This window comes from Sander lucioperca, chromosome 9 (assembly GCF_008315115.2).
Source record: "Sander lucioperca isolate FBNREF2018 chromosome 9, SLUC_FBN_1.2, whole genome shotgun sequence".
Lineage (NCBI taxonomy): Eukaryota > Metazoa > Chordata > Actinopteri > Perciformes > Percidae > Sander > Sander lucioperca.
The window spans coordinates 28,619,369-28,637,218 of record NC_050181.1 but is presented as its reverse complement, the minus strand read 5'-3'; the positions used below and the strand labels follow the sequence as shown (position 1 = coordinate 28,637,218).

The 17,850-nt window shown below is 40.3% G+C and overlaps 1 protein-coding gene and 1 long non-coding RNA gene across 5 annotated transcripts; one reads left to right on the top strand and one right to left on the bottom strand.

Moving 5' to 3' along the window:
- Window positions 1–841: 841 nt before the first annotated feature.
- Window positions 842–8,777, bottom strand: epoa (erythropoietin a). 2 transcript variants are annotated; one of them, XM_031288439.2, is made up of 5 exons: window positions 8,614–8,777; window positions 4,028–4,158; window positions 2,931–3,017; window positions 2,467–2,631; window positions 842–1,466 (listed from the first exon to the last, which is right to left on the bottom strand). In XM_031288439.2, the coding sequence occupies exons 1-5, from the start codon at window positions 8,690–8,692 to the stop codon at window positions 1,314–1,316; spliced, it is 615 nt and encodes a 204-aa protein (XP_031144299.1). In that variant the 5' UTR covers window positions 8,693–8,777; the 3' UTR covers window positions 842–1,313. The 2 variants fall into 2 exon arrangements, with proteins under 2 accessions (XP_031144299.1, XP_031144300.1); XM_031288440.2 differs by lacking the exon at window positions 8,614–8,777 and adding an exon at window positions 8,179–8,509.
- On the top strand, window positions 7,339–14,612 carry LOC116042306. 3 transcript variants are annotated; one of them, XR_004103178.2, is made up of 5 exons: window positions 7,339–7,352; window positions 7,853–7,856; window positions 13,369–13,418; window positions 13,801–13,849; window positions 14,091–14,612. It is a non-coding gene; the product is annotated as an uncharacterized LOC116042306 (long non-coding RNA). The 3 variants fall into 3 exon arrangements; XR_004898300.1 differs by lacking the exons at window positions 7,339–7,352; window positions 7,853–7,856 and adding an exon at window positions 9,029–9,486 and having other exon boundaries at window positions 13,239–13,418; XR_004898301.1 differs by lacking the exons at window positions 7,339–7,352; window positions 7,853–7,856 and adding an exon at window positions 9,512–10,807 and having other exon boundaries at window positions 13,239–13,418.
- The last annotated feature ends 3,238 nt before the right edge of the window (window positions 14,613–17,850 follow it).

Genomic DNA, 17,850 nt, shown 5'->3' with positions numbered 1-17,850 from the left:
TATTTTGTATTTAAATAGCAAATTTTACAGTGATGGGACAAAACAACACACAAATAACAGGAAAGAAAACATGTACAAACATCCTTAAAAACATTTTGCACTTGCACAACATGATTTAGAAGTACGGAAAAAAACAAGGAAGAACACTTAACCGGGATGAAAGAGTTGAGCATCCATTTTATAGAAAGCTTCCAGTTCCCAGGACTAACTAATTGCCTGCCTGCTTTTTGATGACGTACAATAGAGGAAGGGAAGAGACAGTGTTAACCTCAGATACTGGAAAACTATTTGCAATTACAGCCTCACAGGATGTAAATTGTAAAAGCCAAACAGCATTTTTCCATGCAGTCTGGCTATCAGTGTAGAGACTGGCTGAGTGTTGGTTAGGCAGTAACAAAAACACAGATAATGACAAAACAGCTTCACAGTTCTCATGTAACCGTCCAACCACCTCCTCGCTGACCTCTTGCTCACTATTTTACTGTAACTGATCCTCTGGATTAACTTTATAGTCATTTGTTCTCTCAGGAGCATGCAATGTGAAACTAACAGCTAGTCGGGTACATATAAAAGAAAGACAGCAGCGTGCCATTGCAAATGATGTCAACAGATAGCTTTGTAAATGTGTCATACAAGAGAACATGGCAATGAGAGCCCGACTAGATCTGACGCTAAAAAATACAAAGACTGGAGCTTAAAAGTAGAAAATCTGTATAAATAGTAATCACACAACTTACAAATGTATAAAAATAATTGAAAAAAAAAGTCAAGAGAAGAGACTAATGTGTCTGTGAGGCATAGTTGAAAAATGTTAAAGGCTTGTGGTGTGAGGCCTCATTCGTTTTTGCAGTGGTGTTGGAAATGGATGCCCTGTTGCGAACTCACAGACCTCCAATTTCCAGGTGCAATCAATATTTTTTGTGTTTCACTCCACAATTCACTCTAAAGAGGTGACTGTCACTATGTATAGATTTAAACTTACAGTGTTAACTCTCTCTCTCTCACACACACACACACAAGTGCAAGAGTGCCAGAAGAACAGCTTTTGGAGCAGTGCTTCACACAGGTCTCATTTTGGTCCATGTGTGCTTTGCAATTGTCCATGTTTCACATTGACATCCCATGGTGCGATCATCTCCTGTCCATCCAAAGCTTAGCTGGGACCGTCCTCTCCTTCCAGCTTCCTCCCTGTATGTGAGGACGGCTGCATCTTTCTCTCTGTCCGCACTGCTTCCATTAGCCAGCGTGCAGGTCAACAGTGTCCCTTCTCTTGCCTTCGGAAACACAAATCAGCTTCGTCTAGAGTAGGGTGATCAGCTGACATCTTGCTGACAAGCCTGTGCATCCGAAAGAAGGAGATGCACTTTGCCTCGCAGAAAGTTGACATGGACTTGAAGCAAATCTGTTGCTGTGGACACCCGCCATGTTCCCTCCAGCTCTGCTGCACTTGCTGGTGGGGTATATTCCTGAAAGACAAGACAAAGAAACATGTTGACATGATGTCTTAATTTTGAAAATATATCTTAAAAAAAAAAAAATAGTGATTCCTCCTCTTTCGACCCAATCTCAAAAGCCTGTGCAACATGCTACATTTCCCCTTCTAGAAAATGGCAGAGGCTGTTCATTCAGCTTTAATTTGTCCATCACAAGGCCTCTGCTTGGACCTGAATCATTTCAAAGGCTGTGCTGCCACAACGTCAGTAATCTAAGATCGAGCTTGTGCAGCAGCTCCAGTGCCCAAAGCGGTGTCACGAAAGGCTTAAGATTACACTAGAATGTCCCATGACATTCCTCAGTTTCTCTATTAATGCAGAAAACACCATTATTTAATTACAAGAAGCTAAACTTGAGCTCAAGTGTGACCGCGATATCTTAAATAGAAGGCAAAAAACACAGGATGAAAAAAATAATGAATTTATATGCCCATTAACAGAAGGCGATCAGAAAGAATCCAGAAAACGTTTTTACTGGTTAACTGCGCTGCTTTTATTTTGATGCAACAGTTAATCAAAATATCTTGCTGCCGCACAACAGAAATGCAACCTTTTGTATCACGCAATAGCTAGTGAAAGCAACCTAATTTATGCTGAGAGATGAACCAATTAGAGAGGTGTTTGACAGCAAACATTGCAGCAGACTAGCAGTGGAAAAGTGGGTGTTTCCCTAGGGGAACAGGTCTGATTTAGCTCAGGGAGCTAGCCTGATTGAAAAGAGTATAGATATCTAAATAAATATTAATCGGAGAGAGCACGTACATGACAATCATTTATCTTTCAATAGGTTTAAACTATCCCTTTAAAGGAAATTACATTTCATTTGGAATGTGACAGTTTATTCGAGCTGGTGTTTTATGATAATGTTATTGTAATTAGGCTCTTTTCATAGTATTAAGGTGACAAAAGGCTCCCAGTAAACTTAGCTGCTGTTTATTTTTTAATTTGTACCTCTGTAACTGCTATAACTCACCTGGATGTTGAGGCTACGCAGCACAGCATTGATGCTGAGCAGATTTCTGAGGGAGTTATCTATGTGGCTGTGCAGTGCTGTGTTGGTGACTGAGGCCCGTAGCAAGCTGAGGGCCTGTTGTAAGAGATATAACCCAGACTGCACCTCCTGGGCTTGCTCCGATCCCTTGCCAAAAAAAAAGAAAGAGGGCAAGAGTTTTATTATGGAAGCTATACGGAACAAAGGAAGCAGGTAATCAGCTCTCCCATTAGAAATTACCAGAGTTACAGGTACCTCCAAAAAAACTTAAAGCGCAAAAAAGTAATCTAGAAATATCCATAAAGTATGCTCCTGAGAGGTGTTTATGGTTGAACGATTACACACTTAAAGGCAGCAAATGTCTATGAACTTGTATTATGCTTCATAGGTAATCTAAATCTGTAGCCAGCTATTTTAACATTCAGCTGTTTATAGTGGTTACTTACATTTTTCTTCTCCCAGATTTCAAAGTCGACTGTGGTTTGGGGCACAGTAACTGACTCTGACAGGCTGCATCCTTCTCTACAAGACTTCTAAGAAAACAAGAAAGAGTAATGTCAGTGATACTTTTATCCAATGGTGCATAAACGTTCAGTATGGGTGATTCCAGGACCACATTATAAGTAGAGATGGCCCGATATCATTTTTTGCTTCCCGATACCGATTCTGATACCTGAACTTGCGTATCGGCCGATACCGAGTACCGATCCGATACCAGTGTGTCATATATTTTATTATGTTTTAACAACTGTATACTACTATCCCTGTATGGATGTGATATGATTTCTATCTTTGTTGTCGGCCTGGCTCAGGTTAAACTCTTTGTGAAGCATGAACAAACACAAATAATGAATGCCCCAGAACTTTCTTTTTTTATCCAGTTATAACGGAAAAAGAACATGCATAAACTACTTTAACATAGATTTTCTTTAGGGCTTTATTACGTGGTATCGGATCGGTGCATTAGGTCCAGTACTTCCCGATACCAGCGTTTTAGGCAGTATCAGAGCCGATACCGATACTGGTATCGGTATCGGCTCATCTCTAATTATAAGCTTAAAACTCTCCTCTTTGATAAAGCTTATAGTTAGCGCTGGCTCAGGTTTACCTAGGACCAGCCCTTAGTTATGCTGCTATAGGTTTAGACTGCCGAGGGACTTCCTTCCATGACACACTGAGCTCCGCTTATCCTCTCTCTCACTCCATCTTATGCATTTATGTCAAATGAATGCATGTTACTAACTTAGCTTCTTCCCTGGAGTCCTTGTGCTTTCTCGCCTCACAGATAGCCTTGTTGGTGAGGTATTATTCTCTCTCTCTCTCTCTCTCTTTCTTCGCCGCCGCCAGATTAAGTGCTCTTAGGGGAATGGTTGGGTCTGTATAAATTATGTAGTGTGGTCTAAACCTACTCTATCTCTAAAGTGTCCCAAGATAACTTCTGATATGATTTAATATGATTTGACTCTATACAGTGAATAATATTGAATTGAATATCTCTGCGCCTGCTCTTAGATCTGAGTGCATGCATACATTTCCCTCTCACCATAGCGTCTTCTGCGTCTCGTGCTTCCTTGATGAAATGGTTCAGGACCCTCAGGTCACAGATCGGCCTCAGCGGGGACGGTAGGCCTGGCCGGGTCCACTCCAACACCATCAACAGCAAGGCAAGCAGTCCTGCACAGACACAACAAATAACACAAATGCAGTCACTCAAATGAAGTATCAAGTAACAGCAAGTAGCAAGTAAGCAGCAGCAGTACATATTAATGTGGAATAACCTTAAGTTACAGCTTGGCTGGAACAATGTCTCTAATGAAACCACCACGCTTGTTTGAAATTGTTAATTCAGAGTGAGAGTACCAATTATATTGAGATGAATGCAGAAACTTCATCTTTTTACACAATTGTAGTTTCTAGAGTTGTGGGTGGATGTGTCCCCAGACTCAAAGTTTAAGGTTCACGTTCAGATTTATGCGGCTATACACAGGCCAGCTGTACATCTGAGCCATGGGCGATTATTTTCTCCAGGCCATCTCAGTTAACAGCCAGTTATCCCTGTGACAGGGAGAGGGGATAGGTTGAGGGGATGGCCAGGATTTCAAAGAGCAAAACATTTCAAATGTATGAGCACCACAAGACTTTAGAAACAACTGTGTCTTTTGTAATTCATTGAAAAAGACGTTTGTTGACTTTTTCATGCATCTGACACAATTCTGCCAAGACCTTCAGGGGTACTGACATACGTTTTTTTATCTTTGAATTTGTCTAGAAATACATAATTCCCACCATTGATGTCATATGACCTAGTTTCTCAGATTAACACAAGTTAAATATATTGCTGTTATCTGGATAAGTTAGCTGCTCAGGGATCAGTCTTTCATTAACATTGCAGTAGTTATTACATTTCTGTAATTGGGTGCCACAGACTTGCCATTATAAAAAATACAGATTACAGAAATTTAGGGCAGAGGAGCATCATTTAACGTTTAAGTGCTCACCTTCCATAGGTTAGCTATTCTTTACATTGGTGTGAAAGGCACTTAGTGAGGAGAAGACAGCAGATACTGTCATTGACCTCAGCCTCAGTGGATAATTGAAATCTGCAACACTACAAAATTTAAACTGACTGAATGGACACTGGACAATTTACTTTATTTTGCAAAAGATTCTGAGCAACAGTGAACGGAAAACAATCTCTGAAAGTATTTTTGGAAAGAAGGCTGGCATACTGCACACACACTCTCTATGTGGTAAGACAATAGGAAATTGGAATAGGGGTTAAAGGAAAACCCCAACCTTAAGTTTTCTACCACTACAGGCTGTATCATGTGAAATCAGCATGATTCAGCATGATTAATCAGCATCCCATTCATTTAGTTTCATACTTGCATATGACACCTACAGTAAGAAACCATGTGATATCCTAGATTAAGAACAGAAACCTGCAGATATCATGACGATGCAGATATGACTGTATCCTTGTTTAACTCTTATTAAGAACAGGGTGCTTCTATAATCGGGAAATTAGTCAGCCTGATTCACAAATTTAGACATTCCTTCTAAGAAACTTGGTAAATCAATTGAAAGCATAGCACACTTGACAATGAGAGTGGTTCTACTGTTGTGGGTCATGTGGGCATCCAGCCTCGCTCCCTCTGTGCCACATGCTGAATGCAAGCTTTCACAGCAGCCTGGCTGTGTGACGCAGAAGGATGATAGAAAAAGATGATCTTCCCAAGCCGGCGGGTCAGATACAGGCTAGATTAAGTTTAACTTTAAGTTAAGTATTGCAGACTTGCAATCCAGTAAACATGAAAACACACACAAATACATTCACATAAATGTTGTTGTCAGGTGTGTAACATTCACTAGTAGTCTACTTATGGACGTGCTTTTTCAAGTTATTCATAGACTCATTGTAAATTATTATTTACTCTGAATGAATACAAACTGTAAGCATTGTAGGGAATTAATGTGATGGGAATACATCCTACTACACTATACCTGTTTTCATCCTGTTGGCTGTTAAGTGGCTGCTCCACTTTAGTTAGACACTGGTAAATATAGAATTTTGTAAATTCTTCCACTTAAAAGTACATCACAACTTTTTGTGCAAAAATCAAAGTCAAAGCCACTTCTTTAATTTGCTAACAAATACTACAAATGAATAATAAACTACTTAACATGTTCAGATATTTAAGTGATGATACTATTTTGTGAAATTTGGATTTGCCATCGTATATAGTACAGTGCATGAAGCATATATGAAAGCAGAACTCTTCTATGTTCCACACGTTACCTTCAAACCCTGATAACCCAATGAAATGTGTCCTAAAGTGATAAAAGAGGCCATCAGCGTTATTTGAAGGAAACGCTGGTGGTAAGATCCATTTTGAGCCAAGTAAAACCATTTAGTGCTTTTCTGAATCATAACATTAGCGGTAGCTGTAACCTCCTATGATACTTTATACAAGGTCTTTCTACATTATCGTTCAAGAGCAAAACTTCAGATCAACAATGTGGTCTTAATCTTTAACCTGAACCAATTTATTTGGCAGTTTCAGAGGCAAAGTGATGTCTGCACAAAAAAAACTAATGGCCTCTTTTCCATTCACTCTGACATTTTTAAATAACTTTAAATAAGAGTGTGTGACTCAGCTTGAGGATTACCGCTGACCTTTTCACCTCCGCCATTGCCTACGTGAGAATGTATCAATCTAAACACACGCACTCACACACACACACACACACACACACACACACACACACACACACTCTCTCGCTCTCTCTCTCTCTCTCTCTCTCTCTCCCTCGCTCCATCTCTACATTCTACCATCATCAGATGCCAAAACCATGTTGCTATTTTAAATTAATAGCAGTGGTCCACAAGTGGCAGTGCTTTGAATAATGGCAAGCTTCACTCCAGGTATGTGACAGATGCTTTGGAGAGATGGCCAGATGCTCACGTGAGCTAAAGCCTTCTGACATGAGCTATTTTAACTCAGCACTTTAAACCAACTCAGCTCAGCAATTTAAACCAACTACTCAATGTACTAATGGTTAAATGTCAAGGGCTGATAAGGATATGCTATATTTAAAGTGCATCCCAGGTATGGGATGGTTGCTTTTGAATGCTTTGCGACCTCCTTCCTATTTTGAATGGGTCTTCCCTGTGACAAAGTGCGGAGTTATAAATAAGTAGTTATCAGATGACACAGGTGTGACATCATTTCCTGTCTGGCTTTGCTGGAATCCCTTATAGCTGTCAGCCTTTGATAACCTTTTGGTCTTTTCTGCTGACATAAGTATGTGACGACTGTGTCAAAAACTGCAGATTCAGCTTTTTCATTCTAACTTTCCAGTCTGCTGTGTCATGCTAGAGAACAATGACGCAAGGTGTATTTTCCCAGTGAACACGACAGAAAAAGATCATTACTACTCAGCAACTCCTCATTGTATCTGCAGTGGCTTATTGTAACATTGTTAGTGGGAATCAAACCCGCAACCCCAATAGATTTAGTGCCTTTCTCAACTCTGTAAGGTTCAGGACCAACATGATGCTTTGCATTGGCTTCATCAGCAACTTTAAGAACATTGTCTTTTTGAGACTGAATAGTGTTAGTTCCCCCCATTATTAGGTTTGTTCGATATCGCTCACCTGGCACTAATTTGGCTTTTTTTTGGAAGTTACACAATCTATTGAATGAGTAGAAAGCAACACACATTTTGCTTTGTCTCCTTTGTGTTTCAGGGAATAATACCCCGAAGATCCATATCCAAAAAAATCCCTACACACTTGTCTGCTTTAATTAATTGAGTAGACCTTTCGGTCACAAAGACCTTTCTCAATACAAATAGTGATTAAAAGATTTGTCTTTTTTTACTTTTGAATCACTCAATCTATTGCCATGAACTATGGTTAATAAATTCAATCATGAAGCATGCAGAAAAAGGTCTTAAAACATGCAGAATGTGGAGTTTGGCACAAGTCAAAGAGGTAAACATTTTTTCAAAGAAACCCAGACCTCCAGAGAGGCTTTAAATAATCTTAAGATTCAGTATTCACTCATAAACACATAGGGTATGTGAATACTTAAACGAATTCTAAAATACTGAGCATATAGAGCACACAGGCAATGTACACAAAATAACCCACAAGACTACATAATGTATATTACAGGCGCTCACTCTTACCCGTTTTCTGCCACATTCGCAAACAGGTGCCACATCTTTTAAAAACATTGTGTGTTTAAATATATGCACAAGCTCTTCGGCTCAAGTTAAAGGCACCGGTCAAATCCAATAAGTCCAACACACAACCCAGTGCGCGGCTCCCAGCGCTAGTCCGACCGGCATGTAGGTCCGTGTCACAAACGTGTGCTGCTGGTGAGAGCAGTCACCTACCAGACTTTGCATCACTGCTGTGCTTTGGCAAAACCTTTTATTTACCTCCCCTAAGGATATAGAGATAACGTGATAGCCTGCACGGACGAGGACGCGCCTTTTTACGCACCACGGTGAGCGATAAAACATCAACCCATGCATGCAGTCCCCCTTTGCGTAAAGCATGAAAATAGACTAACTATTCAAGCCGGTGTACAGAGAAAATAAATCATGTCCATAACTCACTGGGAAACTCCATAGCGGTATCCGCATAGCCCCTCACAGGGTCCTCGCGGTTTGGCCCATAGGTCCGTCTATTGCCCATTAATTGGAAACGAAGCTCTTTTGTGGATCTCCTGCACTTATCCGGTAGGTGTTTCTAAAAACTGATGCTGTTTGATTTTTTATTGATGACTTTGAAAATAAAGTTGCATTGTTTCTATGACAATCTAAACTACCTCCTCCCTTAAGTTTTCTCTCATTGTTACCCAAATAATAGACTATCCCTGTTTATAAAACGTTTGGCCTAACAAGTAAATAATGTATCAAAAAAGCCGCGTGGACACTTCCCATCCATTGTTCGGATGGTTTTAAGAAACGGTCATTACAGTCGCCTATATTTTCAAAAACACTGATTGTGTAAATATCGAAATTAGATATGAAATGAGCTACGTGGTCCTGATTGTCCGAAACATTGCGTTTTTATTTTAGGACCATCACAGGCATCTGTCACATGCCAGGACACATTCAGTGACCACAGTGGTCAAATGATGTCACACAGAAATCAAGAAATCAAGTTTTGAAATAAACCTTTTCCCAATTTAAAATTTAGACCTTGAGATTATGAATGTATAGCCTACTGATCAGCAGCAGATCAGTAAACATGTATATGGTAGTTGTAGCACTTTGCACAGGAATAACTTTAACCCCCCAAAGCCAAAGCCGGTGAGTGACCTCATTGTTAGAGGCAGTAGGGGACTGGACAGACCTTGCTTGATTGCTTGATTGAAGCCTGCACCTTGTTAAGACTGCATGGAGCTCCAGCAGTAAGGGACAGAGACAGTTTGTGCTGTTTAGTGTGGGAAGTTTCAGAAGTTCCTTGTGTGCGTTTAATGCAAAGTAAGTCATTTTCAGTTATTTACAGTTCATATTTACTATTTTATAGGATTATCTCGGTTAAAGCAACATTGCATAACAATTTTACCTTAAAATAACAGCTTCAAAATCATTTTGATGCTACACTGACTTGTAATAGGGAGAATGGTGCTGCGGTCATTCCCACTACCACTGATTTTGGTGAAATTGGATCATATTTTATGGAGAAAATGTTTTCTGGTTTTCCCTCTGATGTCCTCTGGCTGCTCTGCTTTGACTCTGGGTTCCAAATCGCATACTTTTTTTTAAAAACTTTTTACTTTTAGTATTTGTATGTACTGCAGCTGCCATAGTACGCCATGCCACATAGTAAGTATGGTTGCATAGGGCCTACTGAATGCATACAACTGGGACTTCTTAAAACCATTGCGCCTTAACCTTTGACCCTCTTGCTCATATATGCTACATGAGGGATTGTGGGTCAGAATAGCCATGAAAACATGCTTGCTTGCATACTGCAACACCTGACCGGATGCAGTAGGCATACTGCAATTGACATACTTTGTATTGGGACATACTTAATCTTTTTCTGGCATACTAAATAGTATGATAGTATGGATATTGGAATGCAGGGTCAGTGATTCACGGAGTTTCCTGATAGACGGCAATCTTTACTTGTTGCTAAAGTAATGCTAACAGCTAACTGCTGCTAACTGTAGCTGCCATCAGCGAGTTAGCTCGATTAGCAGTGCTGTCAGGACTGGGAGGTTGGAGTAAAGGGGAGTGTTGGTGTTTACACCCTACACAGAAGCTTTGGACCGCTGGGGGGGGGGGTGCTGGCAGGGATCAACTGCTCCAGCAGTTATGGCTTTGTAATGGACCCAGCCACTGCCCTGGATGACAAGGTTGAGAGATGGATAGATTTTTTTTTTTTCCTGTGGCATCACAAGATTGACAAATATAGGAGCCAGGATGGCATCACTGACTCTGTGCACAATGTCAAATTTACTTGAATTATTCATGTTGTCTGATATAATTCAATAAAAGTTAAGAATATAATAAAATGTGTGTAAATGAGTAAATTGTAAATTATTTATTATATATTATTAATTAAGACTATTTTACAGTTCAGTGCGGATGTGATGTCATTTAGCAATTCTATTCTCTGCACTTCAAGCAGCCGTGTTTATGTCCCTTGTTCCCACCTTGAACCTAAACAGCCCCTGTGGGGCCAGAGTAAGGGAAATGTATATTGAAATTTCCTGGAAGTCCCTTTTGTGTGTCATAGAGGACAGGGTGTCTTCCAGAGGCTAAAGGAGGCTTTTCCATCAGCCAGGAAGTAAAAGTATGTTTGCATACACATTATCAGGAGCCAACATGCAATGTCAAGTGACACACAAATACTTGGAAACACTGATAAAAGTTATCAAACCCACACGTTTGCATGTTTACTATTTCATAAGCCTATGTGCGGTGCATGTATGGCACGCACACATGCAAGTGCAAACAATAAATGATTAACATTATATTGTATCTGATATCAATATCGACATTGATCACTGATTATTTACATTTATACATTACAGAACATGTCTGTATTTTTACCTTGTTTCCATTCAAAGTTATGATGCCAAAAAGCCAAAAATGTGATGCCCCAATTAGAGGACTAATATGTATTTAATATAGTCTGTCAGGTATTCAAAATGTTCTACTCATGAATGAGGGTCATTTTTTTTAAACATTCTTTTCTACGTTTACATATTACTCCTTCTGATATGAGTCAGCTTTAATACTACATGGTTACCGCTGTGCTAAGCTGGGGACAATGTTGACAAATTGTTGCACTGTTTGCTCAAAGGGCTGTTTGCTTATGTCTGAGCCAACATGAGAGGGAGAGAGGAGAGGGAGACGAGGTACGTGCTGTGAGCCATGCTTCGTGATTGGGGTGGGAGGTGAGGGATGTGTGGGAGTGCGGGGGCAGGGTCCTCCAGTCACACTGACTCCTTGGTTGTAAAGGGACACAGTTATTGGATTTAAGGTGATTAGAGTAGGGGTGATGTAAAGTTGGGGATGAACCCAACCTAAGGAAAATGAGGCTTTATCGTACTATATACTGTCGAAGACAGTGAAAGTGCACCGCTGTGTGTGGGGGTTTGTGTGTTTTACACTTTCTAATCCAGGTTTTGGGCTCGCAGCCAGCTAGGTCTACTCCTCTGGCGCGACACAAGACAGGAAGCTGACATAAAAGAATGGGGGGGACTGTCTGTGAGGGACACAGGAGCCAATGCAGGAGTCAAGACAGTCGAGGTCGGAAGTTATTGTTTCAGCCAGCTTCCACGGTGACAAGGATCTTATCCCTCTGTCTAACATTGTGATCCCATGGTGATGGCCACATGTGTGGAGACAGGAACTTCATCACTGGAGTTTCTCCCTGCTGTCATTTTGCCCATGAGTCAAGCATTTAACCCCCTAAATACTTTGGTGGAGCTACTTGCTGGTCAACAACACAAAAAGACAAAATGTGTGTAACTGTATAGACCACCTCTACGGCAACTATTCCCGAAGAATGCAAAGATATGTGTTTCAACTTTCTCGGCTAAAATGGGTTAACACGACTAAGGGTCTGCCCCAGTACCCACACGTGCCATCTTGAGCACTGAGGTGTGTTTTCATATGCCACCAAGGATTGGCAAGTGTGTCAGAACACGCCACGCCAAGAGTATAGAGCCATGCTAGTCGCTCTGGGAGGCTGTACTTTGACACAGCTTTGCTTTGAGCTACATGCTATTGCCCGAATGCTGGTGTTTAGCAGGTATGATGGTTCAGCATGTTAGCATGCTAATATTCGCCAATCAACAGTAACACTTGTACACCACAGGCTGATGGGAATGTCATTAGTTTTGCAAGTATTAGGTCATACATTTTGACCTGATAATAGCGCCAGAGCCAAAGCTAAGGTACGACAAAAGTTATTACAAATCCCCCTGACAGGGATGTATCTGTCCATCCATCCAACGCTTGTTGAGATATTTCACTCAAAATCACAAACGTCCACCTGCTGGTGGGGCCAAAGGAAAAATCTGGGGATCGCCCAAGTCCTGAGAATTTATCCTCTAAGCACCATGGATATCTGAACCAAATTTCAGGAAATCCATTAAATAGTTGTTTAGACATTTCACAAAAATAAATGTCAAACTGCTGGTAGCCCAAGAGACAAAGTCAAGCAATTAACAAAATACAGTAGGTTTCATCCTCACAGGACCATGAATGTCTTTACAAAATTGTCTGGTTATCCACTGGTTGTCGAGACATTTCAGTCTGGACCAAAGCAACAGACGTTGCAATCCATAGAGCCACACCGCTAGCATGGCTAAAAATCTTTAAATCAATAGTAATTCCTTGTACAGTTGTTCCCAGCTCTGGACCTCAAGAGTACTGTTTTCTGCTCAGCCAAATATGTCATTAGATTAATATTGGTATCTTTTTTAAATTGGTCCATATTAGACGGGAAGAATACAATCAACAGGGCACGTAACTGGAAAAAATGTAAAGCACTGGTTGATAACTTCTCTGAATACTTACTTTAAAGCCCTCATCCCATTGCTTACACTCAGCATCCTTTGCATTTCTACATGTAGTTTACTTACAAGGCATTGCTCTTGAACCATACCTGCTTAATACTGTACAATTTAACCATCTCCTTTCCCCAACCATGCTCCCTCCTTTTTCACCTTTGCCATCCAATATGCCCCTTAGCCTATGTCTTGTGTCTTCAGATATTTCCTATTCTCCTGCTGCCCTGTGAGCAATCATCTGGCTGTATCATTCTACCTGCTGCCAAGCTGACTTGTGTGGTATTATATCTGGACTCGCTGCCCCGAGCCTCACACCTTCTGTTATCCAAAGCCCCGACTTGCTGGCCCTGACTGAATGCCTTGTAGTGCTTAAGACTGCAGGTTTGACATTCCAACACAACCTTTCACCTCCATTTGTATTCTGTACTATGTGGGTATAAACATTTAGCACAAATAATGTCTCCTTAGATGTGCACACATTGATTATGACTGTCTCTTAGTTTGTCTGGTTGGGTTATTTACACATTTATGTTTAACAACTTAGTGAAAACATAAGCCTGATAGACAATAGGACAATTGTCTAACATTAAGTGATAATCTGATTACTCCAGTATATGTGTGCTTTTGAAATTTACAGCCACATAAAGTGGAGTAAAAACACTAAAGCATATTTGTGAGCTCAACATCTCTTGTTTTGCATCCAACTGAAATGTCAATTGCTTTTTTATCTAACCCACTTTATTTTTTTCTCTCACTGCATCAGCTCCACACAACTGCCTGTCTGCACTGTGAAGGTGCACACTTCCCATTAGGTATGTTATCTCTCACCGTACTAATCTCTGAGTGTGCACTTCATTTAGGCAGTATGATTGATTCTAATAACAATAATAATAACAGTCCTGGTTTTATTCTGTGGTAATGTTATAAATTCAGTTTTTTTAAATGGAGACCACACATTATTAAAAAGCCTGATGCTTCTTGTTACAAAAAATATGTATCTATAGTACATGTCTACCTTCTACATTAAGTAATTAGAATTCTTGTTTCTTGTAGGACTGTGCATAGTAAACGGATCTCAGATGAAAATTATTGGGACTTCTGCCCAAAATAGGGATGCTGTGGACTACTTTTGAAGCAAGACCCCTGCCTTGTGCTGCCAAGCACACACCTGAGAGGCGAGTGATCCCAGTACCAGCCCCATGTGAGTTTTAGTCATGGCAATAATTGTGAGACACATGACAACTAAAGTGTTGTGTGAGAGAAAAGGCATCCTTTTTATACCACTGCCAAACATGTTATGAAGGAAACATAATTGCCACCTTGAATAATGTTCAGTGGCAGTGTTTTTCTGAGTGAAGGAAGTACTACATTTGTATTATGCATGCAATTTGTAGGTAAATGATTGGAGTGGATGGTAAGCATCCCAACACAGGACTTTGACACCAGGACAGTGGTTCACATCCATCATAAGTGCCACAAGGTTTTAGATTCAGGCAACAAAAGCACATTGATTAAGATTAGGGAATGAAATTGGTTTTGGTTAAATGTAAACAAAGTAAACACTGCAATTCTTGTTGTTCAAGTTTTTTCTTGCTATTTTCCATCCATCCACCAGATGTTCTCGGACTTTCCCTTCTTTCCCCATCACCTAACTGCCCCACCCATCTACACACCTGTTCCCACTTCTCATCAGCCACTCTCTATTTATATATACCGGCCCAGATCCTTTGTTCCTCGTCAGTTCATCAAAGTTGCAACGTGGTTTTCTGTCATCGATTTTGAGTCTCTGTTACCTGCCTCCCCGGGCCTAATCTGGACTCCTGACTTTTTGCCTGCTTCCAGCCTGATCAAGTCTGCCCTCCTGCATGTATACCTACTTTGGCAATAAATTATTGAACTGATCCTGTCTGCCTGCTTAGTCTGCGTTTGGGTCCCTTCCTTGTTGCCTCTCATTATTGTGAAATCAAGTCACAATTAACTGTTTCAATATTTAACCAAGATCCTGATCTTTATTGAACTTAAGTGTTGTGAGTGCCTAAAATAACTAATGTAAAATGTTATTATGCTTAGATATTGTAGGGGAAATAAAATGTTTTATCACTGAATGTTTTGCCGATACATTCAGAACACATTTGCTGTTAATAATAATAATACATTTTATTGGCGCCTTTCTGGACACTCAAGGTCACCTTACAAGACAATAAAATAGTAATAATAAAAACAAACACAACATTACTAAATACAGATGAGTGGTGATCATGTTGGATATGCCGGTGTGAAAAGATGTGTTTTCAAGTGGGAGTGCGAATGTCTGGTGGAAGGGAATTCCAGACGCGAGGGGCAGAGATGCTGAAGGCTCTAAACCCCATGGTAGCCATATGGGCAGGAGGTATAGTGAGGTGAATAGATGAAAAAGGCCTGAGAGTATGAGTGGGTGTGTTGATGTGAAGGTCAGTGAGATACAGAGGAGCGAGGTTGTGAAAGGACTTGAAGGTGAGAAGAAGAATCTTAAACTCAATGTTAAATTAGTAGTATAGGACTAGGAGACCAGGCTGCCTTTTTGTGAACCTAAACAATGTTCAAAATGGCAATAAACATTAAGCCTAAACCTCAGTTACTCTTGAGTACTGCACCAGAGTTTGCAACTATTCTGTCCCTCTAGTTATTAAGTCCAAGCTGTGTTTGAATCTTGTCCAAAGTGGGCGCTAAAGTCAACAGCTCCTCTTTGTGACCTACTGTATACACTCACCTAAAGGATAATTAGGAACACCGTATTAATAGCGTGTTTGACCATATCCTATCAATATGGGCCAACATTTCTAAAGAATGCTTCCAGCAGCTTGTTGAATCAATGACACAAAGAATTAAGGCAGTTCTGAAGGTGAAAGGGATCCCCCACACCATTACACCACCACCACCAGCAGCCTGCATAGTGGTAACAAGGCATGACGGATCCACGTTCTCATTCTGTTTACGCCAAATTCTGACTCTACCATCTGAATTTCTCAACAGAAATCAAGACTCATCAGACCAGGCAACATTTTTACAGTCTTCAACTGTCCAATTTTGGTGCGCTCGTGCAAATTGTAGCCTCAATTTCCTATTTTTAGTGGAGATGAGTGGTACCCGGTGGGGTCTTCTGCTGGTGTAGCCCATCTGCCTCAAGGTTGTTCGTGTTGTGGCTTCACAAATGCTTTGCTGCATACCTCGGTTGTAACGAGTGGTTATTTGAGTCAAAGTTGATCTTCTATCAGCTTGAATCAGTTGGCCCATTCTCATCTGACCTCTAACATCAACAAGGCATTTTCGCCCCCAGGACTGCAGCATACTGGATGTTTTTCCTTTTTCAGACCATTCTTTGTAAACCCTAGAAATGGTTGTGCGTGAAAATCCCAGTAACTGAGCAGATTGTAAAATACTCAGACCAGCCCGTCTCACACCAACAACCATGCCACACTCAAAGTTGCTTAGATCACTATTTTTTCCCATTCTGACATTCAGTTTGGAGTTGAGTAGATTGTCCAGACCTGGATCACACCCCTAAATGCATTGAAGCAGCTGCCATGTGATTGGTTGATTAGATAATTTCATTAACGTGAAATTTAACAGGTGTTCCTACTAATCCTTTAGGTGAGTGTATATTGGATCTCATAGCACAGCCAAAATCTGAATAGTATCCAGTGATGTTAAGATTGCATGTTTGTTGACTTCATCCTTAGGGCAAGAGTTCTCTTGCATGCTGGACCAGTTTGTGAGTGATAGTAATGCAGCTGAGGACATTAGTATCTCCCATGCAAAAATGCATTTGTCCCAAAAATAATGAAGACAACAATCGAGGACCTTGGTGTTGGAACTTTACCCTGTCTGTGTTGAGAGGCTCCAACTAATGAAGACAACAATCGAGGACCTTGGTGTTGGAACTTTACCCTGTCTGTGTTGAGAGGCTCCAACTAAGGGAGACATCAAACCACAAGCCAAACATCTGATGTGCAATGCCAAGATCAACACTTGCATCACACACTCTAGTGAAACACATTAGTCACAACATTCAATATAACAACATAGAACAATAAACACATAACTGATCCAAGGGGTGAGGGCTAGGTAAACGTGTTCAATGCCTACAAATAAGATTAAGAAACTATTTAACCATTTAATTGGCCACTCGTGGGAGGCACAGCTGCCAGGATACTATAATACTGAATCTGGGTGGCTAAGACTAAAGTTGGTGTACCTGATTTTATCTGCATGAAAAGCTCTGACAGTGTGGTCACATTATAACAAACACCTCACACTGGATGCACACAATTCATCTAAAACACTCCATTTGAAATAAGTGCGATAAACTTAAATTATATGCAATAAATAAGTTTGTCCATGAAATCTACACAAGTTTCCCATTTCAACTGTACATGTCTATTTCCATCCAGTATATTTAGGGGGTCATATGCATGCGTTCCAAAAACAATTCATAAATAAAATAAAAAGCCACAAATGTCCAAGTGAATTAGACGTGCCGATGCATCCTAAAGTTTTCTGACAGATATTCATTTTTGCTGTTTCTAAATATAACGAGTCACATTTGTTCAAGCCACAAACGCAACAAAGCCTAACACCAGAGAAGTTAATGTACAGTAACTGCTCGCTTTCAACTGTTCCATTCACGAAATGATTGCTCTACAAGATAATTACATTGTTTCTTTGTTAATCTGTGAAGCAATTTCAAGAAAATCCTTTTAGATAAGATAATGGCCAGCATATTTTAGATCCTAAAAAGATCCTATTTAAAATGGAATAGGTAATTACATGAATA